Here is a 27,948-nt window from a genome sequence, read left to right as displayed (position 1 = left end):
CTAATAAAGTGGCATTGAGTGTATATTGGTAGTGAGTTTCAGTCTAACATGTTTAGGTGTTTTAATCTGAGAAATTGATGTCTTGGCCTTGAGAGTTATGAATTTCTGAGTGATGAGGTTGCTGATAAAATGGCTGTGTATTCCCATTTAAAAAGTTTTATCAACATTTGATGTTGTGTTGCCAGTGTAGAAAAACATTGGTTAAAGCATCACACAGAACAGGCCCTTTGGCTCACAATGTTGTGCTGACTTTTTTAACCTAACTCCATGATCAGACTATAACCCTTCCCTCCCAAATAGCCTTTCACTTTCCTGGCTACAATCTTGACTATAGTGTTGCTAAAAACAAATGTTCATCATACTGAATTAATGGAAAATCATTGATTCAGGAAGTACTAGTTTTTTTGACTCCTGCTGTCCTCTGTGGAAAAAGTTCTCCTGCTAAATCTCTTGCCTTTCATTGTAAACATATGCCTTCTCATCAAAGGCACATCCAACATGAAAAATATGATTTATAGAAAAATTATTTTCTATTTAACTCTCAATTTTGTATACTTCTTCCAGGACACCCCTTATCCTCTCCTGCTCTGGGGAAAACAAATCCAGCCTGTCCAGTTTTGACTTAGAATTGTAATGCTGAAATCCAGGCAACACCCTGGTGAATCTCCTCTGCACTCTTTCCAGTGCAATCACATCCTATGGTATAGTGCCCAGAGCTACACAAGATATACCACGGGTGTCCTAACCAATGTTTTATAAAGCTGTGGCTTGATATTCCGGCTCTTATGTTCTGTACTGTGGTTGCCAAAGGTGAGTATACCATATATCGTCTTTATCATCTTACTTCTGCCCACCTCCTCCGCTGTCACTTTCAGGATTCATGTTCTCTGGATTATCAATATACCCTGGGGCCCTATCATTTACAGTATTTGTCCTACCCTTGATTGGCTTACAAGATGCATCACTATGAAATTGTCAGGACTAAATTTCATCTGCTTATTCTCTGTTCAATTTTTCAGGTGATCAAGAACCTTAAATAACATTCTTTGCATCTGCAACATCACCAATTTTCTTGTCATTCACATCTAAGTCATTATATATCACAAACATTAAGGGCCCTAGCACCGATCCTTGTGACATAACACTAGTCATAGTTTTCCAATCAGAAAAGTAACCTCCTCCACCGCCCTTTTCCTCCTATTCCCAAGATAACTTGGGATTCAGTGTGCCTATCAGCCCTGCATCCCATGTGACCTAGACTTCAGGATCAGCCTATGATGTGGGACTTTGCCAAATACCTTACTGAAACTTGTATAAGGTTTATGCATTTACTAACTAAGCTTAATGTGCTTAGCGCTTCAAAGAAACATTATGTCAAATTTCATCAAATGGATTTCTCACAAACAAAACCCTGCCAGCTATCTCTGACTAATTTCTACCTTTCAAAGTGGAGATGAATCCTATCCCTTAGCAACACACACAAAATGCTGGAGGAACTCAGCAGGTCAAGCAGCATCTATGGAAATGAATTTCAAAGTTGACGTTTTGGGCCCTTATATGTTTATCCAAAAGTTTCCCTCATTGACTCTGTACAAAATATCCAGCAGCCCCAGCTATCTCTCCCTTGCTCATCATTAAGGACCCTCACCATTTAGGACATGCCTCTTCTCATTATTACTCAATGTATGTTTGAAGAACAGCTTTTACCCCTCTGCCTTCAGATTTCTCCATGGTCCCTGAATACTACCTCATTATTTATCCTTCACACAATTTATTTTGTACTGTTATGAACCCCGTAACTGGGTCACTTACCAGCAAAGATAGAGAGGTCCGTTGAAGTCTGATGATACTATTTTTAACAGTATTTATTAGTAAAAATACACAAAAATAATATCAATGCAAATATACAGATAATATACGTCGTCAATACTAAATCTAAAAGTGCGGGTATGATAATAATCAATAAGAAATTCGCTCTGTCGTTGTCTAGGGGATAATGTATTGTCCGATGGAAATATAAAGTTCACTCAGTTCATGCAGGCTGCAGCCTTTGGGGACCGCTGGGTTTGCAGTGGTTGGAGAGAGAGAGAGTTTGGGAGAAAAACTTGCCGGCTTTCCTTTTATGATTTCGATCCATCAGAGTCTCGTTGGGGTGACCGTTCACTTGTGGCCTCTTTTAGCTAAAGCTGTTCTTCCGTGGTGAGCCCGCCAATCCCAGGCAAGGGAAGGACGCACACGAGCCCCTACCGGCTGTCGCTATTGAACGCTGTCACGGGATTTCTAGCATTTCTCCTGGTGCGTCTGAAGGGGTTGTTCCCCAGACCCTCTTTTATCCTTACTCACGGGGTCTCAGATGTCAATCAGGTTGAGATGATGCAATCCCTCAACCAGCCCCTGAGGGGCTTCAATGAATAGTACAGTACTCAATACACAATTCCGTCTCCAAGAGACAATGACCGTTATCCGTGGCTTTGTTTCGCTGAGGCCAGGACACATTCCAAACCTTGTGGATTCTGCGTGTCTCTCTCTCATTTCCTGGGTCCCAGACCTGAATTAATAGCGATCTTGCGATTCTCAAAAAGGAGGGGGCGACTTTGTACCCTTCGGCCCCTCAGAGTTGCGGCACATTCGTAACAGTACCTTTATAATAATTTGTCTTGCATTGTACTGCTGCCACAAAACAACAAATTTCATGACATACGCCAGTGATGATTAATCTCATTCTGAAATAGCAATCTGGGATACATCAGGCTCTGAGGAATCCACCTTTACATGTCCCTTTAAGAACTCTCCTGATGCTAACTGTCCCTGAACATCACCATTCCTTGCCCTGAACTCTCCCTCTACTGTGACCTTCATTCAGGACATCGCACGTGTCATTCAGCTCTTTCACGAATGATTTCTCTGGATCCTAAGATGCTTACTCTTTCCCTGGCTGCTTTCTTCATTTTAACAGATGTAGGGACGAGGCAGAAAAATGGTTCGGCACAGCCAAGAAGGACCAAAAGGCCTGTTTCTGTGCTGTAATGTTCTAAGGTTCTATAGAATGCCTTACTAACCCAGCAGCTGATGTTTTATGAAAGGGAAATTGTTTGACAAACTTAGAATTTGTTGATGTAAGAAACTGGTTGGATAAAGGGGAGTCTGCTGAATTTTGGTTTCTGAAGGCATTCGATAAAAGATCACCGAACACAATTCCCAGAGGTGGATTAACTAACAAACAGTAAAGATAAATGGGTTTACATTTTTAGTTTGCCAAGCTGTACCTGTTGGAATGCCACAGACATCAGTGTTCAGAATTCCATTGTTTGCACTCTTTATTGATGCCTTAAATAAAAGTGCTGAGTCTATTAGTTAGGAATTAGTGGGCAAAATATGGCAAGTGGAATAAAAAGTGAGGTTGTCCATAGAGAGTAAAAGTAATATAAAATATTGTTTAAATGAATGCAGGTGATAGAATGCTTTTCTATAGAATTATACAGCATCGAAACCTGAGCAAACCAATGCCACTGCTGATGACCCCACAGATAGTTATCCTTGTATGATGCACCTTCTGAACAATCCAATAATAATGTTCCAAAATGTCATAGAATGTATTCTATCCTTTATTAGCAATAAGCAAAACATACAATCTTCAACCAATGCAATTGAGTGGACCTAAGGGAAATTAAGCAGTCAACAAAAAGCTGTGACATCCATCAGTCTCCAGCTCTTACAAACTAACCAGAATAAAGCATGAATATGTAACTTATTCCCTTTGTTTTTCCCATGCCACCACCCACATGACTAGTTACCATTATAAATGTGCAATACAATGTAGATCAAAAACAGATGCATGGCTCCTAAAAGGCCCTTCAGCCTATCAAGCACCCATCTACATTGTGTGTTTGTGTGTGTGTGTGTGTGTGCGCGCGCATGTGTTGCTTAAGATTTCCAGCATCTGCAGAATCTATAATTTGCCAACCTATTTTAATCCTATACTGATCCCATTTAAATTTCCCCACATTCCCATCAGCTCTTCCCAAATTCTGTCATTTGCCTGCAGAGTAGCGGTGGTTTACAGTGACTAGTTGATCTGTCAAACCCTAACCATTAGGACATAGGAGAGGACCAGTACACCTGGAGAAACCCTTGTAGTTATCGTAAGAATGCTAATACCATAGTGCCAAAGATCAGGAATGAACCCGGGTCTTTGAAGCTGTGTACCTATCTGTGTTCATGCACATATAGTAGATAAAGTAATTAGGAAAGCAAGTGGGATTTTGGTGCAACTTTAAGGGGCATGGATATTTTATAGTCAGGATGTCTGGCTCCATCTGTGACCCCCCCCCACGATCAGCTATCTGCGTTTATGATTTCCTTATTTAAGGAAGGATAAATTTTCTTGGAGCTATTTTAGTGTAAATAAGTTTGGCAAGCCCAATCACCTGGCTGTATTTCTATTCTTGGCATGTAGGCAGAGACTAATGACCACAATACCACTGGTGATCCCCATGAAGGTATGGTGAAGAGAGCAAGAACATTTACAGGACTGCTTTTAGTTGGTGTGAGAGTTGAAGTAAATTAAGATGTGCGTGGGCTTGGAAGAGGTTAGAAGTCAGTGCAGAAAACAAATGTGATTTAATTATGTCTGGGTTAAAGTCAGAAAACAAATGTCATTTAATTATGTCTGATAAGCAGGAATGCAGAAGCGCCTGACAAGATTAACTGCTTGTGGAAAACAGAGCAGATATGCGAAGATTGTAATCATTGAAGTCCTGAGATATGGACTATTGTTTTACAGAAATGTGTAAAAAAACAACTCCAAATATGGAATGGGAAAACACTGAATCTAAGACTGTGTACCTCCCGAGTCAGTCTTAGATTCAGTGTTTTCCCATTCCATATTTGGAGTTGTTTTTTTACACATTTCTGTAAAACAATAGTCCATATCTCAGGACTTCAATGATTACAATCTTCGCATATCTGCTCTGTTTTCCACAAGCAGTTAATCTTGTCAGGCGCTTCTGCATTCCTGCTTATCAGACATAATTAAATGACATTTGTTTTCTGACTTTAACCCAGACATAATTAAATCACATTTGTTTTCTGCACTGACTTTTAACCTCCTCCAAGCCCACGCACATCTTAATTTACTTCAACTCTCACAGTTGGTAAACTGGACCAGGTTTAAGTATTCATCTTCGGATCTGAATCAATATGTCATAGCGTTACCAACTTCCAGACCTGCGTAGATGAGTGTGTACCATTGAGAACATACTGTATTTTACTAAGCCGGAAGCCTTGGGTGCACCAGGAGATTCACAATCTGCTGAGGCTAAATCTATTGTGTTCAAGACTGGCAATCCAGGATCCTGTAAGCAACCTGTGGAAGACCATCATGAGAAGAAAAAGGAAATTCTGTGTGAAATTAGAGATGTATCACTGCTGAGGGAGGATTTGTATGGCATTACTTCCTGTAAAGTGATACATTACAGCATGAATTACAGGCTTCACTCCCCAATGAGCTTAACACTTTTTATGCATGCTTTGCGAATTCCCACAGCTTCTGGCGACCCTGCAGTCTTTGTTTTGGAGGGTGAGGTCAGAACATCCTTCAAGGAAAAAAACACTTCAAGGCATCAAGACCCGTTGGTGAACCTGGCCAGGTACTGAAGTTCTGTGCAGACCAACTAGCTAGAGTGTTTAAAGACATCTTCAGTCTCTCAATGCTACAGTATGATGTTCCCAGCTATTTCAAAAAGGCAGCAATCATACAGTGCCCAAGGAGAGATGAGGGAGCTGCCTCAATGGTGATTGGCCAGTAGCACTCATATCTACCATGATGAAGTTCTTCAAGAGATTGGTTATGGCTGAATTTAACTCCTGGACCCTGGTGCATTTTTGTTTACTTTAGCAACAGGTCTAAAGTGGATGCAGTCTCATTGGCTGTGCACTCAGCTTTGGAGCACCTAAACATCAGCAAAACATACACTGGGCTGCTATTTATTGATTACAGTTCAGCTTTCAACACTTATTATCCCTACAGTATTAATCACCATGTTTCTAAACCTGTGCCTCTGTACCTCCTGAGGCTAGACCTTCAACTTCTTCAACAAGAGACAGCAGTCATTATGGATCAGAGGTAACATGTCCATGTAGACAATCAACACAGGTGCATCTCGAGGATGTGTGCATTAGCCTACTGTTCTATCCTCTGTACACTCGTGACAATGTGACTAATAATAAAAGGATTTTCTGCTTTTATCTTAGTTTTCCAGCATACGCAGTTTTTTGATGTTCCAGAAAATATTTTGAAATCAGCATGCATTTAACTGTCTAGTGTAATGGAAGCACAATAATGGCAGGATGTGGTAGAAGAATCATTCATTATTGGATGGAGGAGCAACACCTTTTATTCCATCCGGTTTGCCTCCAATCTGATGGCATGAATATCAATTTCTCCTTCAGTAAACACTCGCCCCCTCTCCTTCCCCTATTTCCCACTCTGACCTTTTACCTCTTTTTACATGCCTATTACTTCCCCTGGGTTCCCTTGTCTTTCCCTTTCTCCAAGGTCCACTGTCCTCTCCTATCAGATTCCTTCTTTGGCCCTTGACCTTTCCCACACACCTGGCTTCACCTACTGCCTTCCAGCTAGCCTTCTTTCTCTTCCCCAAACTTTGTATTCTGGTATTTTACCCCTTCTGAGTCCTGAAGAAAGGTCTCAGCTCGAAACATTGATTATCTATTCTTTTCCATTGATGCTGCTGCCTTACCTGCTGAGTTTCTCCAGCATTTTGTATTTTGCTATTCATTGTGATGTTGGATGTGAGAATTTTGTAGATGATCTCCTTCTACCTCCTTGAGTATGAAGGATTCTGTGCTTTTATACAGGTGGACCCAGATAACATTCAGAACCAGGTAATGACAGTGTCCCCTTGATATTTAATGGGGCAGCTATCACTGAATTCCCCACAATTCATCATCCTGAGATTCCTCATTGACAACTATTTAACTGGTCAGCTAGTCATGTAGACGCTATGGTTACGAGGTTAGGGAGTGGGTCTTCTGCAATAAGGTTTATTTCCTCAAATCCTTCCACTATCCACAAGTTAGGACAGTATTGAATACTGCAGTAGCCTGGATTGGTCAAACAAAAGTTAAAGTTGAGTTAACAACACACACAAAATGCTGGTGGAACACAGCAGGCCAGGCAGCATCTATAAGGAGAAGCACTGTCGACATTTCGGGCCGAGACCCTTCGTCGGGACTAACTGAAAGGAAAGATAGTAAGAGATTTGAAAGTAGTGGGGGTGGGGGGGGGGGGAATACAAAATGATAGGAGAAGACCGGAGGGGGTGGGATGAAGCTAAGAGCTGGAAAGGTGATTTGCGAAAGTGATACAGAGCTGGAGAAGGGAAAGGGTCATGGGATGGGAGGCCTCAGGAGAAAGGGGAGGGGGGCACCAGAGGAAGATGGAGAACAGGCAAACAACTAAATATGTCCGGGATGGGGTAAGAAGGGGAGGAGGGGCATCAACGGAAGTTAGAGAAGTCAATGTTCATGCCATCAGGTTGGAGGCTACCCAGCTGGTATATAAGGTATTGTTCCTCCAACCTGAGTTTGGATTCATTTTAACAGTAGAGGAGGCCATGGATAGACATAACAGAATGGGAATGGGATGTGGAATTAAAATGTGTGGCCACTGGGAGATCCTGCTTTCTCTGGCGGACCGAGCGTAGGTGTTCAACGAAACGGTCTCCCAGTCTGCTTCGGGTCTCACCAATATATAAAAGGCCACACCGGGTGCGCTGGACGCGGTATACCACACCAGCCGACTCACAGGTGAAGTGTTGTCTCACCTGGAAGGACTGTCTGGGGCCCTGAATGGTAGTGAGGGAGGAAGTGTAAGGGCAGGTGTAGCACTTGTTCCGCTTACAAGGATAAGTGCCAAGAGTTCTCTAACTTCCGTTAATGCCCTTCCTCCCCTTCTTACCCCATCCCTGACATATTTAGTTGTTTGCCTGTTCTCCATCTCCCTCTGGTGCTTCCCCCCCCCCCCCCCCACTTCTCCCGAGGCCTCCCGTCCAATGATCCTTTCCCTTCTCCAGCTCTGTAACACTTTCACCAATCACCTTTCCAGCTCTTAGCTTCATCCCACCCCCTCCGGTCTTCTATCATTTTGCATTTCCCCCTCCCCCCCACTACTTTCAAATCTCTTACTATCTTTCCTTTCAGTTAGTCCTGACGAAGGGTCTCGGCCCGAACCGTCGACAGTGCTTCTCCTTATAGATGCTGCCTGGCCTGTTGTGTTCCACCAGCATTTTGTGTGTGTTGTTTAAAGTTGAGTTTATTGTTATATGAACAAGTAAGTGTCCAATATGCATTGATGAAATTAAAAACTTACATGTGCCAACATATAAGCACCATTCATGATACATAATTTACAAGAAAACTCAATTAGAGCAAAATCAAGTCTATTTTGGTGTGAAGCGAACTCCTGATGAAGGGTTTTGGCCCGAAACGTTGTCACTACCTCCTCCCATAGATGCTGTCTGGCCCGCTGAGTTCTGCCAGCATTTTGTGTTATTATTTATTTCCAGCATCTGCAGATTCACTCGTGTGACTGTTATTAAAGTGTTGTTATTAGGGTTGTGTAGGTTATTTGAAGAATCAAATGGTGGGTGGCAGCAGCTGTTCTTGAACCTGGTGCTGTGGTACTTCAGGTTTCTGCACCTCCTGCTTGATGCAGCTCCTATAACATCTAGGAAGTAAACCTTTTTTTGAAAATGCCAATGCTAGGAAATTATGAAGTAAAATGCTAGAAAACACTTAAAGAGAAACAGTTTACATTTCAGAGGGAAGAGGCATAAAGAAAAGGACAAAACATGCTAAAGAGAATGTGGGAAAGGATTAGCATCATCCAGCTTCAGCACTTTTCACTTGACACATACAGCCCCAAAGTGCCTGATCTCTGTTGCCAGCAGACCGAGGCAGCAGTGTATTCTCTCTTTAAAAAAAAAAGCCCTTCAGTATTCTGCCAGAACTGCACCAACTCTCAAACCACTGTTCTCAAAATGAAGGATAGTAAGTGCACTTGAAAACATGTTTGTCTTTCCACATCAGAGCAAAGCCCTAAAATTCTGTCCCTAAGTGGTACTGTACACATACCTACACGAGTTCCATGAAGTTGGCAGAATACAACTCATTCCTGAGCAAATACGATGGATAATAAATTGCTGATAACATACACAGTACATGAATAGAAAAAGTGCAATATTTTATAATGTACAAAAGACACATTTGAAAGATCCTCCAATTTAATTTAGCATTTTAATTTGCTATCTCATAATTTGGAAAATATTAAACTGCATAGTTTAGTACATTAGTGTTAGGAACACAGAGAGGAATAATTGCTGCTTCATAAATGTATCCATAAGGTAACAATGATATCTTGGCTTTTTTACATAACATGCTAAGGCCACAAGCACACATTGGTCACATGAGTCAGTTGTTAACTTGCAGCAGCAGTGTATTTTTAAAGCTGATGTTAACTGGCATACTTATCGTACCACATTGAGGTATGAGCACATTGCAGCAGAAAGATAGACTAATTCTGAACCACTTAACAGTTTTGTAATTCCCTAGATAACTTTTGCAGTGAACATTTTAAAATGCCTTTGTTTCCTCATCAAAAGAGAAGCTAAATTACAGAATGAAGTGCAGTGCCTTTTTATTGTTTTTAAGCTTTCAGTTCAATTTAATGTTCTCTGTTCTACGATAGTAAGCACTTTTAGTGGAGTGCATTTATTTTTCATCAATTTTTATTCGAGTCCTTGTTTAATAAAGGTAGTTTGTGTTTGCATCCACATGATGAGGAAATGGTTTGAGTTTCATTTGGCACTTGACCTGCACCCCATTGCAGTGTTTTTAAAATACTTATTTTGTGGAAAACTTTTTATGATTATGCTTCAGAATTTTACAATAAGTAATCTCCTGCTCTGGTTTCATTTCTGTATTTGTGGATAATTATTTTCCTTTTCCACTCCACAATATTTATTGTGCTACCACCATCTGACTTGCTTGTCCCAGGCAGCTGGGGTGAGGCACATTGATGCACATTTAGTTTTTATAGAGCCTAAATTAACTTCTACCTTTGAAGGCAAATTAACTGACACTTCATCTGCATAAAAATCAATATTGCAGTTTAGGTTTTGTTTAAACTTTACTCCAGGAAGGCAGCTTTAAAATTCTTAGTCCATAATGTGCAAATTTGTTGATTCAAGTTGGCATGAATTCAACTAGAAACTTCAGCTTTTATATTCTATTCCCTATTTGATCTAAGTATCCCAGTCACCTTTCAAAGATGAGATTTGTATCAGAAAAATAATGGAATGAACATTTCTTTGTAGATTGGGAAATGGCAATCAGGTTAGGTGCGATGGACTGTGCTGACGAGAAGAATTTTGCCACTTGTACAGAATTTGGTGTTCACTTCTATCCAACTTTTAGGGTAAGGACATATTGTACTTATTGGCTGGCATGTGATAGAAATAGTGTCTTTGTGCAGTGAATCACTTTGCAAACTTGCATTTTGAAATGAAAAATAGATTTTTACTAATCATCAGTTCCTTTTTGCACTATCTTCTGAAATGTATCAATTTTTATCTCATTATGTGGGTAGATAAAGCACAGCAGCATTATACAGGTAGTCCCTGAGTTACGAACGTCCGACTTACCGATAACTCGTACTTACAAACCGAGGAAGGAGAACACCGTCCGCCATTTAAAGTCAGATTGCAACGCTGCCCACCATTTTAAGTCGGATTGCAACACCATACGGCATTTTAAGTCATTGCCATTGACACTGTGTTGAGTGTTTAACTTTGTATTTGGCTTAAATTTTTCTTAGTAAGATTCACCCTGACCCGCACCCCCCCCCCCCCCCCCATTCCAGTTGGCTGGTGGCACAGTGAGATCAGCGAGTTCGATCCAGTGACAGACCGCTCCCGTGCCAGGTTAATGTCGATCCAGTGACTCCCGTACCATCCGTGCCGGGTTGATGTCAAGCTCACAATTCAACCTCATAAAAAAATAACACTGCCACCTCCAGTTTAATTACCCACGCGGAATATTGTGGAGGAACAAATACCCAAACCCAGCACAGCCCCCACTTGTCCCATTTAGCCTGTCTCAGTGTGGTGGTCCTTAGGACCCAGCGGACCTCGGGAGCCGGCGGAGCTCGGGACCCGCCGCCCGCAGTGTTTCTGTTCCATTGACAGAAAGCAATCGCGATTGAAAATAAAGTGGAAATAATAAAGCGTGTGGAAATAATAAAGCATTTGGAAAGAGGTGAAATGCCATCGGTCATTGGAAAAGCATTAGGCTATAGTCAGTCAACGATTGGAACAATTTTAAAGGATAGCGGATAAAGTGAGAATAATGGAGCATGTGAAACGCCCTGCCCCAATGAAAGCTACAATTATTACTAAGCAATGCAGTAGTTTAATTATTGGAATACATACGTTTCTTAAGTGTTTTATATGCATAGAAAGGTAAAATGTATACTATATACTAAGACAAACGTTTGATGAACTGACGCTAAATAATACCGGATGTACTTGTTCCAACTTATGTACAAATCTGACTTAAAGACGGACTCAGGAACGGAACTCGTACGTAACCCAGGGACTGCCTGTAATTGTGACCTAACTTAACGGTGACGTTTCCTTCCTTGCATTATTAGACCAGTACATACAATCTAGAACTGCCAAAGCAGCAATATTAGTCCATCAGGTGCCCTTGGCTTTGAAGTTCGATAAAATGAATTTATTTTTTCCCCATCTAATTAATTATCATACCATTTATTTATACTGGCTTCTTGTTAAATCAATCAGAAGCTAATATTAATGTCCTTTGTGTTTACCATGTCATTACATATCACTGAAAGTTTGTTATTCTTTTCAAGTTTATATTTGTTACAATTTAGGTTTTATTCCTATCTATTTCAGTTGGCCAGCATGTAACTAGTTTCTACTAGAAAAATTACCTGCATGGTGAATTTTAGTAGAATAAAGATAAATACAGTGTACCATAGAGAACAGGAAGTTCCCTGAAGTTGTGCAATTGTTCAATGCACTACTGATTTAAAGGGTAAAATTCATTGGTTCTTGATTGGGGTAAGATAAAATAACTTACTGTATATCATTAGGAGAAATCGTATCATACCAGACTATAATGCAGTAGGCAAAAGCAGTATCGAGGAAATATGTTAAATGTGCTAATTCTTATGATTTTCATAAATTGTATATTAAAAAAAGTTACTCCCCTTCCTTTCCAGTCCTGATGAAGGGTCTCGACCCAAAACATTGACGCTTTATTCCCATCCAAAGATGCTCAGAAATCTAGTTATTAGTGAGTTGAGTGCAATGCTTAATGTTACATTTTTTTTTGCACTCTGGACTAACATTCTTAAGAAATTTTGGCTGGCACATCTATGTCAGCAGTTTTGTTATTATCTTCCAGGAATTTAGAACATTTAATTTGAGGCTTGCATTACATTGCTTTTTTTTCCTCAGATGTACAACTAAATTTCTACTTTGATTTTGACAGCCCAACCATAATACTGCAGAATAGCTCAGTGCAACTGGAAAGTAATAAATTACTAATTCATAGTGGAAGAAGTGGGTTTTAGAAGAAATATAGTTACTAATCATAATTTGGGTGAGATTAATTTTATAGATGACTATTTAGAGTAAAAATGTTTTGTCAAGTTTCTTCCTAATTTTCAAAATTGCTTGTGGTTTTGTGTAAACAAATGGAAATATAAAACAAAAGAACCAAACTCTTGTGCTTTCAGTAAAAAGTCTATTATTAATATCATTAATTTTTATTTTGTTGCTCCCTTGTAGTACTTCAAAGCACTTGTAAGTCATTTCACAACTGGAGAAGATTATAAAGGTATGAGAACCTTACAGAAAAAGCTACGTATTTAGCAGAACATTGAACAAAGGGCACTTGATGTAATGTTAATAGCCTAATACTAGTTAACTAATTTGAATTTATATAAAATTTGAATGTGGAAGTAATATTACTGTGTTAATTGGTAGAAGATTTGGGTAGGTATTTAAGTTTGTAATGGCAACAATCATGGTGCCTTTAGGTATAAATACTGTACTTTGAGATGGTTTCTGTTCTATAAATGTTTTATCCCCTTCTTATTTGAAAATGGTTGAGTTATTCTTGTATATATCTACCAAGCACTGAGGTTGTTAGAAACAAAATTATTATGTAATGGAGAATGGTTACCTGTATCATCTAGAATCTTTAAATAATTTGCACTGTTATGTTAGAATCAAAAGGATTCCATCACCAGAGGGGTATTCCTGCCCCTCTATTATTAGCATTCTGATGGCATTTCTCCCTGGTCCACTCTTCTGTCCCCACCTGTTATTTCCTGTCTTATGGCACCTTCTCATGCAAACAAAGAAGATTTCTCTTATTTCTCATTTTCACTTATTCCCTTCTTTCCATCCAGAGGCCCAAACAGTCCTCCCAGGTGAAGCACTGATTCACTTCTGTTAACCATAAGTTGTCTATCTTTTCTGTTTTAGTGTACTATTATTTTGTGTTCTTTACTAGAGAACACAAAGACTTGATTGCATGATTACTTTGTGGATCACTTAGGTTTGTCCGCAGGAATAATCTTGAGCTTCCAATTAAATCGGCTGCTTCTTAAATGCTCTATCCTAATCAGACTGATCTATCTATGGCTAACTGCAATGCATCCCAATGCAAGCTCACGAATTGATGCTTACTTTCCAATGGGCATGTTACAACCTTTGGAATTCAATATTAAACGTTCCAACTTCAAGTAATGTTCTTTCTACCTGATTAACAGCCGACAATTTCTGCTAATCATTTATCTGAATGTTTGGCTCAATTTTTTTTTTTGTCCCCTTTAATATAGCTTGATCTGCTGGGCATCTCCAGCTGAGTCCTGCTGATATCAACACAATAAAACCAATAGAGGGTATCTACTACTTACTGCTGTTTTAACTAATTTAGTCTCACCTTTCAAAAAATACTTTCTTTCTCTTCTATCCATTCCTCCTCCAAGTCTCTGCTACTAAAAACTAATTTTTTCTCTCTCTCTCTCTCTCCCAATTCTGACAAAGAATCCTAGACCTAAAATATTAACTGTTTCTCTTTCCACAGATGCTGCCTGACCTGCTGAGTGTTTACAGCATTTTCTGTTTCAGATTTACAGAATCTGTTGTTTTCGTATTTAGTTATCTGTTTTTTCTTTTTTTTAACCACACTTTCACTAGCACTGCAGTCCTTTGTTCCATATTTGAAGGAATCATCTTTCATCTCTACTTAATGGATGCCATAAATATTTCCATAATGTATAACCAATTCCCTTTTATAATGGTTAACAATCCAGAGGTCAATGGAATATAAATTAAACTGTCCCATTAAATCTGCTCTGCATATACTTGTGATGCGGTCTTAACTGATTAGTAAACAGTTGCCTGAACTCACTGATTAGGATTCATAAATTCAGTTCCCACCATCGTAGCTGGGGAAATTAAATTCAATTAATTAAATACATTAATAATAAAAAGTAATTACTAGTAATGGTGACTACAAAACAGGTGAATTGTTATTTTAAAACTAGACTAGTCCTTTCATGTTCCTTAAAGAAGGAATTGTTCATCCTTACCTGGTCTGACCTATCTTATCAATGAAGATGGTTTATTCTTAATGTCCTCTGAAATGGGCAAGGAACCCATTCAATTTGGGATCAATTAGGGTTTGATAATAAATGCTGGCCTTCACAGCCAAGTCTACTTACCAAGATTTTTTTAAAATATAAGCAATTGCTATCATGTCAAAGGTTTCAGTTGATGTTATGTAACTGGAAACGCAGAGCAATATACAGGGTAAAATCTATTGGGGTTTTTTTTTGTTAATTTCATAGAGAAGAGACAATTTGTTATTTTTGTTTTCATCATTGCAGATTTTCCCCTTGATAATTGTATCATTATAGAACCATAGAACATTACAGCACAGAAACAGACCTTAGAAGCCCCCCTTAATGTTCCCTTTAAACTTTTCCCTTCATCCTTAACCAATGTCCTCTGTTTTTTTTTGCTCCCCTAGCCTCAGTGAAAAAAGTCTGCTTGCATTCACTCTATCTATACCCATCATAATTTTACATTCCTCTATCAAATCTCCCCTCATTCTTCTACGCTCCAGGGAATAAAGTCCTAACCTATTCAACCTTTCTCTGTAACTCAGTTTCTCAAGTCCCGCAACATCCTTGTAAACTTTCTCTGCACTCTTTCAACCTTATTAATATCCTGCCTGTAATTCGGTGACCAAAACTGCACACAATACTCCAAATTCAGCCTTACCAATGAATTATACACCTCACCATAACATTCCAACTCTTACACTCAGTACTTTGATTTATAAAGTCCAATGTACCAAAAGTTCTCTTTACAACCCTATCTACCTGTGACGCCACTTTCAGGGGATTTTGTATCATTATGTTTCAACATTTTGTTACACTTCAGAGGTATTGGCTTTGGAATCAACTTTTTAAATCATTCATTTTAAGTGCTGCCAAAAGTTATAAATCTGATATTTAATAAATGTTGGTGAAAGTCACAAAGTTTAGACAGTTATACTTGCTTTTACAATGATGCTTATGGATAACAGCTGAAGGATCTTTCTAAAATTCCCAAATATTTGTTTTATAGGTTCAAACAGGGAGGTGCAGACTTTACGACAGATAATTATTGACTTCCTACAAAATAGTACAAATCCTAATAAACCGCCTGCTTGCCCTGTATTACAACCAATCAGGTATTGTTGGAAATTACACATTTTGAAGGAATAACAGAAATAAAGTTGTCTTTTTTGGCTAATTAACACTAGTTTGGAGAGATTTTGCTTGTGATCTGTTTGAAAAGGGTGCCACCTACTGTCTAAATTTTTGGTGCGCTGTTCACATTTAATTTATCATTCCACGTTGCAGTTACATTTTACCTCTCTCCTCTGATCACTATGCAGCAAATTGATTTGCAGCCTTCTCTCTATTAGGAAATGAAGGAACTAGACTTTGATAATTATTTCAGTTCTTTTTTTTCCTTGTGCCTGTCATGTGCAAAATTCTCTCATCTATTTGCACAACATAAATTACTTGTATGCAATCGTATTGCTCCAAGACCTTGGCTTCAATACCTCCTTGTGCAATCGGGTCCTGGATTTCCTCACTTGTAGACCCCACTCAGTCTGGATTGGTAACAACAGCTCTTCCATGATCTCCATTAACACAGGTACACCGTAGGACTGTGTGCTTAGTCCCCTACTCTACTCGCTTTACACCCATGACTGTGTGGCTAAGCACAGCTCTATTACCATATTCAAATTTGCTGATGGCACCACTGTTGTGGGCCCAATCAAAGGTTGTGATGAATCAGCATACATGATGGAAATTGAAAATTTGGTTAAGTGGTGTAGTAACAACAACCACTCACTCAATGTCAGCAAGACCAAGGAACTGGAGTGGGAAACCAGAGGCCCAGAGCCAGTCTTCATCGGGGGATCAGAGGGGAGAGAGTTATCAGCTTTAAATTCCTGGGTGTTTCTATTTCAGAGGACCTGTCCTGGACCCAGCACATAAGTGCAATTGCAAATAAAGCACATCAGCCCTCTACTTGGGAGACTGCGCAGATTTGGCATGACATCTAGAGCTTTGACAAACTTCAAAAGATGCGTAGTGGAGAGTGTATTGACTGGCTGCATCACAGCCTGGTATAGAAGCACCAATGCCTTTGATGGAAAATCCTATAAAAGGTAGTGGATTTGGCCCAGTACATCAGGGGAAAGCTTTCCCAACCATTAAGCATAATTGCATGAAATCTCAGCATCTATCATCAGAGATCCTCATCACCAAGGCCATGCTCTTCTCTCACCACTGCCGTCAGTTAGAAGGTACAAGTGCCTCAGGACTCGCACCACCAGATTCAAGACTGTTTCTACCTCACAATCATTAGGCTTTTGTCAGACTCTTGAACAAAAGGAGATAACTACACTCATTCTATTTCTAGTATTCCCATAACCGATGGTCTCTCTTTAAGGACACTTTATCTGTTATTCCATTTTCTTTATTTATTGCTATTTATTTATATTTGCATTTGCGCAGTTTGTTCATTGATCCTGTTTACAGTTACTGTTCTATAGATTTCCTAACGATGCCCACAGGAAAAAGAATCTTAGGGTTGTATATGGTGCCATGTATGTACTCTGATAATAAATTTTACTTTGAACTACCGTAGATTCCGGACTACAGAGCGCACCTGATTAAAAGCCGCTGGCTCTAATTTTAGAAATAAAATCAATTTTTTACTTGTACAGGCCGCACCGGATTTTAGGCCGCACCGGATTTTCGGCCGCAGGTGTCCCACGTTGTAATATGAGATATTTACACAGAAAGATATTACACGTGAGGATTTTTTAACTTTTAATTAAATCCATATGGTAACATAAACAAATACATATTGCAAATGCTTTTTTTCGAACCGTGCCTGTAACGCGGCTACTTTTAAATATACGTTGCGTATACTTCTTTACTGAACAACATTCCAATATCTCCTAACGACTGGTAAAAAATATATATACTGCAGCCTACCAGGAAAAGTTATTGATCGCCTTTAACTTAAAAGCAGCGTTTTCGCTCCGCCGCTCGCCCCCCTCCTTCCCGTTTATCGCAAACCGGTATCCCACAAGACGCGGCGAAACCGGGTGTGACGTCATAGCATCCTGGGATGTAGTACAGAAAACAAATATAGTTAAAACAGTTCTAACTTTAACTAACAAATGAATTACTAAGCGAAAATATTATAAACTAAATAACTGCCATAAAGGCAGCACAATGCTTTTCTTCGAGTGTTTTCCATGTTGATGAGGGTGAGTACAAATGACTGATTTACAATAATTTAATTGTGAAAGTGCGCTTGATTTATCGTACAATTTCATTGGACCTCTGTGAACTACTCATCAATTTTATTGGTCTACTGTTACGAGGCAAAATGTTTTTGGCGGCATGAAAAAAAACCATGTATTAGCCGCTCTGGATTAAAGGCCGCAGAGTTCAAAGCTGTTCAAAATGTGGGAAAAAAGTAGCGGCTTAAAATCCAGAATCTACGGTACTTGAATTTTGATCTTGTTTTCCCCCTTGCCCATCCATTGAAACGTTCCCACAATCAATGATCTCACTTTAAAGATTCTATCTTGCTGTTTCATGTTTTTGTTAGTTATTGCTATTTATTTATATTTACATTTGCACTGTTGTCTTCTCTCTGGTTAATTTTTCATTGATCCTGTTATAGTTATTATTCTATCGATTTGCTGAGTATGGCCACAGGAAAACAAATCTCAAGGTTGTATATGGTGACATGTATGTACTTTGATAATAAATTTACTTTGAACATATGTCCATTGGTCATAATATATTGAAACAATCAAGATTTTGTAGTATCAAGACATACAAAACATAAGGTCATTGATTCATTGTGATATTATTGTTAATCAAGATCTCAGTAATTTTTAGTGGAAATTTTGACTCGGGCAATAGATCAGTGATTGTTCCTACACCTAATGTGCAGCAAAGTCTGCCTGAGACGGTAAAAACATTAACTGCATGGAGAGAAGATTTGGAGTTTGGTATGCATGAGCTTCAAGATTATATAGTGTATGAGAAGGTTACTGTTTGGGCTTTTTTATTTGTTGGGAAAGGGTGTATTATTATTGAAGGCTGTCTGAAGGCGAAAACTCATTAAACAATTGACAGTGTGTCTTCAGAAGGTGAACTAAAAATCAGAAACCCTTCAGATTTAAAATTAAAATTCAGAGATGTGAAACCTGCTGTTTCACATCTCCATGATTTTCAAACAAAAGTTCTGAAAGTTTGCTAAATACATTTAGTTTCTTTACAGAAATCTGAAACTACTAATTTATAATATTAATTCTGCCATCCGTCCAAAGTTTTGTTCAATTGAAGCAATCACTTTAGGAGCTGCCTATGTTGTACATTTTTTGAATTATGTTTCTCAAAAGTATGACTGGTCTTTAAAATGTGTTTCCTCACTTTCAGCTCCTATTCAATCCTAACAAACATGGGTAAACACCAGAAGCATTATACTGCTGTTATCTTTGAAACAGAGTTATCCTATGTGGGTCGGGAGGTAAGTTTGTCTTGTCTACCAAGTTTGTTCTCCATTTCCTTCATTCTGTTACAATTCTTCTTCTCTGGCCCTCTCCATTCAGCAAATTGGAAGGTTTGTCTCGTGCATCAAATTTTGTTCTACATAAGTGAAAGTGATTAAATATATCTAATAACTTTGATTTAAAAATTAATGAGATTTGATTAATAATGTATTTTTCAATAAACAACCAGTGATGAGTCCCAGCATATTCATATACATTTAGTATAATCTGTAAGCAAAATCCTGTGCAATTGATGTCCAGCTGTGATCATAGCAAAAATTTGAAGTTGAAATAACATGATGTGGCATCCTGAATGCAAGTTAAATTCATTTGCACTAAGTTGAATATTTAATTTCAAATTGTAGAATTATATTCTGTGGAACTGGTTTGAATAAAAGTCCCAATTTAGTTTGCTAGATTGTACATTCCATTTGGTTCATCTGTATTCCAGATGCTTACCTTAGGGGATGAATCTGGAAATTTCCACAATATATCTGAACAACCCCTGATGGTATGTTTAGAACAAATAGAAGATTGATTATTTTGAAAAAAAATGTAATTGTATAATTAAATTAACCAGACAGTGATGTTTACAGCTGTTTCTTGTCTTTTAATAGGTGATTCTTGACTTAATGCGCTATAAAAATATTGTGGTAAACCGGGTAACAGATATAGATGAAAAACTGATGGTGAAACTAGATATTCATTCATTGCCATCTTGCTACCTATTCCATCCCAATGGCTCTCATGGATTAATTCACATGTGAGTGTACAAATTGCTTTCATGCACTGTATAATAACTTAATCTTGCTGTATCATACGAATTGAAATGGAATAGAGAAGGAACAAAATAATACATTTAGGCATCGCTTGTAGTGCCTGCTCGGCTTCCCTGTTTGGAAAGAATCTGCTTTTGCCACTTGGTGACTTTACTGTTTGAGATGGGAAGGTTTCTCTCGGTCACACTTTCAGGCAGTGGAGCAAGCATAGAGGTAGTGGAAAACATTTTTCCAGTTTTTCATTTAACCTTAAAGTGGTTTTGGAGATAGAAGGTGAAATAAATATATACATTATATGAGTTCAGTGTGATATTGTTCTTTGGGGCTTGCAGATTTGTATCCACAAGCTCGCTGTTGCCTGTTAATTTAGTGGTGTGCATTTTGTTATTGTCATAATTGCAAAACTGTTCACTATCATTACATCATCCATTTGGTAAAGCATCTTGTGTTCATGCAAACACAAAATCTGTACACTGCTATTGGTGATTCTTGCTTTTGGTCCTCCTTCTAGTAAAGTAACAGACTCAAATTAACTGGGTAGGATTTGGGGTATTTTCAAACTGCTTTCATTGTCCAAGCAAAATAATTGAAAATTTAATGTTTTGTTGCATGATGTGAAAATTATTTAAAAACTCCTTTTGAAGTTATATTCTTCAAACAATCTCATTCATTTGTCCATTGTAATGCTCAGATAAATACTTCAAGATGTTTTAAAGCTTTTGTATTTCTTTGCTATTTCTTACGTGACTCTTCTATGCCGCAAAACTACTTAGGCTGATTTATACTTGTGCATACAGACTATGCCGCAGCCTGTGCCGTGTCCCTGATTTTCACTTCTGCGTTGCTCTACGCCGTAGCGAGTCTGTGTTGGTGTACGCCAAAACACTAGTTGGTGGTGGGGTTTCACTGTGAGTTTCTTCGTGAGAGACATGGACGAGGAAATGCATTTCAAACATTTTCACATGTCAGCAGGTAGATTTGACAATTCGGTTCATCTATTTCGCATCGGTGTACGCACAGCCGACAGACATGGCGGAGAAGAAGCAACCGGAAATGCATAGGAGGAAATGCGATCCTACCAAGCGAACCAATCACAGTTGTTGTGGTATGTGTCACTGCGACACATGAGTAACTTTTCTGAAGAGGTGCACGTCACCCTACAGCGTAGGGTACGGCGTAGGTACGGCATAGGGTACACATTACCTACGGCGTCAATGTGACGCACAAGTATAAATCAGCCTTTAAGCATAGGGCAAAATGTCTAAATCTTCAGTTCAAAAATTGCTTTTACTTTTGATTTGCTCTCTAGTGTTCCTTAAGGTTCAGCTACAGTTTGCAAAGAATGTTTAATAGAAATATCTCTAATCCATAGTATACGAGACAGTTAAAGAATTTAATCTGGGGATGGATGGTTAAAACAAACAGTAGTTAAATAATTGAATACAGTGCAAAATATCTCAAGAAGAACGCTAAAGCCAAGCAAAATGAAACTACTTATTTTTTTTCCCAGATTAAAAGGAATTTCTCATCATGTTTGTGCAAACAAAGGATGGTTGTGGTTGTTGGAGGTCAATCATTCCAGCCCCAAGACATCAGTGAGGTAGTGCCCTGTTGACACTAGCTGATGACTGCACAATGTTCAATTCCAATTGTAGTTAGTCAGCAAATGAAAATATCTTCTCTATGAGCAGCAAGACTGGGATAATGGACAGGCTTGGGATGATAGATGACCAGGAATATTTATGCCAAAGGGCCAGACGATAACAATCAGTATGAGAATCCACCCACCTGCGCCTGATCTTTATGGTATACCAATAAACAGGTATTCCCCGCCCTCCCTTGCCCTCCCCCCCCCCACCATTGTCAACCACACAAAACAAACATCATGAAGATCATTGCAGACAAAAACTGAATTGGATCAGCCGCATAAATAACCTGGCTACAAGAGGAGGTCAAGAACTGAGTATCGTGTAATGAGCGATTCCCTTTTTGACTCCAGCCTCTACAATCAAGCTTTCATTTGACTGGATGAGTGCAGTACTTAACACCATTAAGCAATTTGACTCAATCCATGTCGTGGTAGCCTCCTTGTAATCCACATAGAACAAGTGCACAGTGGCTGCAACTAAAAATGTGTTCCCTGATAAATTTTCTCTTTTCTCAACACTGTATTCAGTCAACTGCTTTGAGGATCCTGGCTTCCAGCAATCATGATGCCATCAAGCAGAATGAGCACCGAATCAGAATTCTCAGAGAGCAAATCAAAGGGAAAAGCAAATTTTGACCTCAAGATTTGGACATTTTGCCTAAGTAGTTTTGTGGCATAGGAGAGTCATGTAAGATCCATGGCTTTCTCATAAGGACACCACAGTGCATTGACTGGTTTAGTGGTGTTGCAACAACCACCTTGCATTCAGCATCTGTACGATCAAGAAGTTGGTTATGGATTTCATGAAGGGAAAATCAAGAAAATACACACCTGTCCTCATAAATGGATAAGTGGTGAGCAGCTTCAAGATCCTGGACATCAGCAGTTCAGAAGATCTAATTCAACTCATTGATGCAATCGTGAAGAAGTCACATTGGTGGCTATACGTTGTTAGGAGTTTGAGGAGGCTTGGTATGTCACCAAAGACTCTCGCAAATTTCTACAAATGTATGGTGGAGAGCTTACTGACGTTGCATCACCACCTAGTTTGAAGGCTCCTGTGTGCAGGATCAAAAGAGTCTCCAGGGGGTTGTGGACTCAGCCAACTCCAACCTCTCCACAATTGAGGATATCTTCAAAAAGTGATCCTCACCGTCTAACAGTTGCCTCTTTTCATTACAATTGGGGAGGAGGAACAGGATCCTGAAGATTTTAGGAACAGCATCCCCTCTGCCATAAGATTCCTGAACAGTCTATGAATTCATGAACACTACCTCACTATTCCTCTTTTGCATTATTTAGTTTTAGTAACTTGTAGTATGTTTGTGCCTTGCACTATACCCCTGCTACAAAACATCAAATTTCACAGTGCATGTCAGTGACCTGATTCTGCTAGGAAGATTTCCTGAAAGTAGTTTAGAAAAATACTTTTAAGTCAAAATACCACCAAGAAGTTGTTACTCATCCTTCCACTTTTTCACATGCTGACATAATTTCACTACTATGAATATCCTTCCTCTAAGCTAAGGCAAATCAGTGCTGAAAGGAAGCTTGCTGTGCAGAAAATAAATGCTGATCTCAAGCATTAATGCCTGTAGAATCACCTGAGTTTAATGTGCCATGCAGCCAAACATTTGTTGTCCATTGCAGGTTGGTAGAATTTGATTATCTTGAGTGGCTTGTCTGATGACGTGTAATCCTCTATCTAGCACTAGTTTATTGTGGTAATTAATAATTATAAAGTATTCATTTTTTTGTTTTCTTAACCTCTGCTTTGCAATAAATTGCATCAAATTAAAGTGATTTTTTAAATAATTCAAGAATGATCTTATTTAATATATTTTCATAAGCATAGAATAGTACAGTATGCACCAGCACTTTTCTCCTCACATGGCACCGTCTATATTTTATGCTCTTCAGCTCTGTAATTATGTTTAAAGTATCCAGCTGATAACTCTTTAAACAGATTTTTTACATTTTTTTCCTGTTCCAGTTGTTTGTGACACTGTTCCAATCCAAATAATGTTTCTTTTTTTCCTAATCTCTTCAGCTAATTACATTTAATTTTGTTTTCCTTAATGCAGTCCTGTTCTATGATAAATAATAAGCTTGCTGAGATTTACTGAAGCCATAATAATGAAGACTTCAGTCCTTGTATAAGGAAAATGGCAATTTGTAATTTGGTTGCCAACATCTCTGGATGCATTGGCTATGAAGTTTTCATTTTGGTTACTTTATTGATGGACTTAATTCATTTTCTTGAATTTCTACCTCTGAAGTTTAAGGGACATTTGTTTGCTGTTTGATTTTTGATGTTCAGTAATTTGAAAATTGTATGATTTGAATTAGACCCTTTTTAACCTTTAAATATAAAACAGAACTTACTAAAGTGATTATTTGAAGCATTTTTTAGTGCACTTTAATTATTCATATATGAACTTTAATTGTAAACTAAGTGACTAATTTTAAATTGTAATAATGCAGACAAGTCTTTTGGGGAAACTGTTGAAAATGCTGAAGAATAATATCAATCAGGATGCTAATGGAAAGATGAGAAATGTCATTGAATAAATATTAACACAGTTTTAATTTGATTACTCGATTTCTGTTTTCTAAATAGGCAGAAGTCTCTGCGGTCATTCTTTACTTCCTATTTAAAATCTTTGCCAGGTGTAACCAAGAGACTGCCTTTTCAAAAAAAAGAGCCTGTGAGGCAGAGAGAGGAAACAATAGTTGCATTAAAGCCCTGGAGCGATATTGATCAGTAAGTTTTTCTTTCAAAATTTAGTGTTTCTTAGCCTATAACCAAGTTGTAAATTTTCAGAAGTGTCTGCCTAAGAGAACTGTGGATGCTGGGACTGAAATACTTGCGAATTTTCTGATGGCAGAATAAAGCAATGTAGGATTAAGCTAGGATGGTGGGGATGAAGGATCAACCAGAATTTTAATGAATAGATGAACAAGGTCTGTTTGGCTTACTTCACCCACTAATGTTATTGAGATACCTTTGATATGCCCAGTGGGAATCCCATCAATTTGCTGTTTTAACATATTGGTAATGGCTACTTACTAGTTTTAGAGTGGTTCCTTCAGAAAATGTCCTGTAATGTTGTTGGTTGTGAAGATGAAAAATCCTTTTCTCATCTCACAGCCAAACATGTTGAGTACCTCTTATCTGAGATTCCAAAATCCAAAATATTTTTGAGTGCTAGCATAACATCACAAATGGAAAATTCCATAAGCTCCTGGGAAGGTTCCCGGGCCATGTACAGGCCTCTGCATACTGCAAACACTTCTGAGAAGTTACCTCACATATGTAATAAACAGGAGTTAATTAAAACAAAAGAAAAACACTGCATGTAGCATAAAATGAAGATCTCAATTGTGTATTGAAAGAGTGGATTCACCAACACCAGAGGGAACACCTGCTGCTTAACAGTATGCTGATCATGAAATAAGCAAAGATCACAATGAACTCAACATTGAAGGTAATTGTAAATGTACGGCAGGCTGGTTGCATAAATTTAAGAAAAGACACAGCATTAATTTTTTTAAGATTTGTGGTGATAAAGCATCTGTTGGTCATGAAGTAGCAGAGAAATTCATTTTGAGTTTCATTCAGGAGTCTGTCCCTCCTGATTGATTGCTCCTCAACCAGTCAGGTTTCCGTTGGCCCACCTTGGTTACAATATAACTGGCTTCTTCCATTATGAGATTATGAAATGGAAAGTAGATCATTCCAATTTTCACAATTAAGCTGCATTAAAAGAATGTGCATTGCCAGCTACTGTCCCATTGTTGTGATGCACTATCCACTTAGGTTATGGATAGCTATTTAAAATATAACCTGCCTTTGTTTTCAGGGGTAAGGTGTATTTGGCTGATCTGGAGTCTGCTTTGCATTATCTGCTTCGAGTAGAACTTGCTAGCCACAAGATATTGGAGGGGCCCGAACTAACAGCACTGAAGGATGTAATTACAGTTCTATCAAAGGTAACTGGAATATCTTTGTTGGTAGAATTGTGCCACGTGGGTGGCAAAACATTAGAACTTTGAAAATGTAAAGACAGTAATGGTACCAACTGTAAAGAATTGAAAGTCTTTGGTTATTGTATATAATTTTATTTTGGAATAAAGTATATTTTGTTTAATAAAAAAAATTATGATGAATTGCCAACTATATTTACTTCCTGTTCTGTATGGTTGTTATTTAGGCTATGCATACCAGAGGTTATGCAGGGTTCAGTCACTATGGAATGCCTAATTTTGTATGTAAATTTTTAGTAATGTAACTAAAAACATCAACGTTTAAGGTACTTCTAAGATAGCATCAGCATTAGCCTAACACCCTCGTAGTGATGACCTTTGACTTGGTCCTTTCTGTTAACTTTCATAAGTGAAGTTCCAGCTTTCAATAAGTCACCACATGGAAGATCATAGGCATAACGTCTTAGTCCTGCAGAGCCTGAGGAGCAGACAAGAATTATGGTCCAGGACTGAAAAAGCTGTTTATTGGCTTGAGAATAGTGTAATAGAAAGTGTACAAATGTCTCTTAAATCAAGGATTCCCAGCCTTTTTATGCCATGGACCCCTACCATTAACTGATGGGTCCATGGACCCCATGTTTGGAACCCCTGCTGTACATTGAAGTAGACTTTGATCATATTTTGTTTTTACTTTTTTTTGTGTAAAAGCAAAACATATAATTTAAGAATCCATTCTAAAATTTTGTAAAAGCTTTGGTCAAGTGTGGTAGTTTTTACTTCTGCATATTTGCCAAGGCTACAAATAATTAAAGTATAGAAAATAAATTAGTTTCTTTTTATTGAGATCCAATAATTGCTTAAGTGCAGCATAAATGATATGGCAGTTCACCATTATTTAAATGTGTGCAATTTAACAATAGCAGCTGTGATAATTCATGTCAATGCCGTAGACCTTAAAGTTGCAAATATGCTGTGGACTTGAACCTGATTAGTATTTCAACATTAGATTGCACAGGAAGATAGCTTGCAGAGCTTGTTTTTATGCTCATAGGAACGTCTCACTATCAGGTTCATGTACTGTACTCATTTTGATAATAGTTAAAATTGTTACTCAATTTTTATTTTCACGAAGAGATTCTGTTATCATGGCTTCCTTTTTGGCAAACACAAATTCAGTATCACTAAAACAGACTGTCACTATCAAATTTCTTTTGCGGAAGCTTGCTTTGCATTTAAGAGTTCTGTGTTTCCCACATCAGTAATATATTGTTCTTCAAAATAAGTTTGTACTTAATTGACTAAAACAGTTTGAAGCATTTTGAAGGGTGGTAGGATGCAATGCAAGATATTTTTGAGTGAGAATTATAGTTGAATTTCGGAATTTTCATTTTTTCAGCAATGCAAGAACAGCCGCGTGATCTCATGTGCCATTTAAAACCTGCCAATTATTTTCGAAAAAGTGAAAATGAAAAATCTTGTGAAAATGGAAAACAAATGAGTGTTAGTCAAAAGTTACTGGAGAAGTTGGTGAGCCAGAAAATTGGTAAATCCCACATCCTAATGATTTATGTTCCAGAGTTGCGAAAGAAGTAATTTCAAAGATTGTGGAGGTCTAGTTATCATCTTGAAAAGTTCTCAAATTCTGGGATTGTTCCTTTGGATTGGTGGATAGCTAAAAGTTGCCTTGGTAGCATAGCAGTTAGGTCAATACTATTACAGCTTGGGGGCATCAGAGTTCAATTTCAGCTATAAGGAGTCTATGCATTCTCCCTATGAGATGTGTGTATTTTCCCCGAGTGCTCTGGTTTCCTCCCACAGTCCAAAGGCGTACTTGTTAATATATTGGTCATTGTCCTGTGAATAGGCTAGAGTTAAATTGGATTGGGGGGGGGGGAGGGGGGTATGCTGGGTGGCAACGCTTGAAGAGCCAGTAGGACATTTTCTGTGTTGTCTCAAACAGGGTAAGAACACATAGATTTGGATAAAAATGCGGATTTGGATCAATAGGTTATTGCACAGAGCAACAGATCCTGGGAAAAATAGTGTTATGAGGAAAAATTGCAGGAAGATGTAGTGCAACTGGATTTGTGGGTCCTTTTGTAGAAAATGCAGTGAACGAATATACAGTCTACTGTGAGAGGCGAGGGAGGAGATTGCTGAGCCTCTGGCAATGATCTTTGCATCATGGGGACGGGAGAGGTTCCAGAGGATTGGAGGGTTGCAGATGTTGTTTCCTTATTCAAGAAAGGCAGTAGAGATAGCCCAGGAAATTAT

The 27,948-nt window shown here is 38.4% G+C and overlaps 1 protein-coding gene across 4 annotated transcripts in view; it reads left to right on the top strand.

Moving 5' to 3' along the window:
* qsox2 (quiescin Q6 sulfhydryl oxidase 2) overlaps positions 1-27,948 on the top strand; it is a 76,203-nt gene that overhangs the window by 2,089 nt on the left and 46,166 nt on the right. For 3 of the 4 annotated variants that reach the window (XM_073052859.1, XM_073052860.1, XM_073052861.1), the window contains exons 2-8: positions 10,395-10,495; positions 12,894-12,942; positions 15,750-15,855; positions 19,148-19,238; positions 19,878-20,023; positions 24,308-24,451; positions 25,551-25,680. In XM_073052859.1, coding sequence (XP_072908960.1) covers positions 10,395-10,495; positions 12,894-12,942; positions 15,750-15,855; positions 19,148-19,238; positions 19,878-20,023; positions 24,308-24,451; positions 25,551-25,680 — 767 coding nt within the window. The remainder of the gene's footprint in view (positions 1-10,394; positions 10,496-12,893; positions 12,943-15,749; positions 15,856-19,147; positions 19,239-19,877; positions 20,024-24,307; positions 24,452-25,550; positions 25,681-27,948) is intronic. The other variant, XM_073052863.1, reaches the window with a different exon arrangement.

Source organism: Hemitrygon akajei, chromosome 7 (assembly GCF_048418815.1).
Source record: "Hemitrygon akajei chromosome 7, sHemAka1.3, whole genome shotgun sequence".
Taxonomy (NCBI): domain Eukaryota; kingdom Metazoa; phylum Chordata; class Chondrichthyes; order Myliobatiformes; family Dasyatidae; genus Hemitrygon; species Hemitrygon akajei.
The sequence above is the reverse complement of the archived record's forward strand: the minus strand, read 5'-3'. Positions and strand labels throughout refer to the sequence as shown.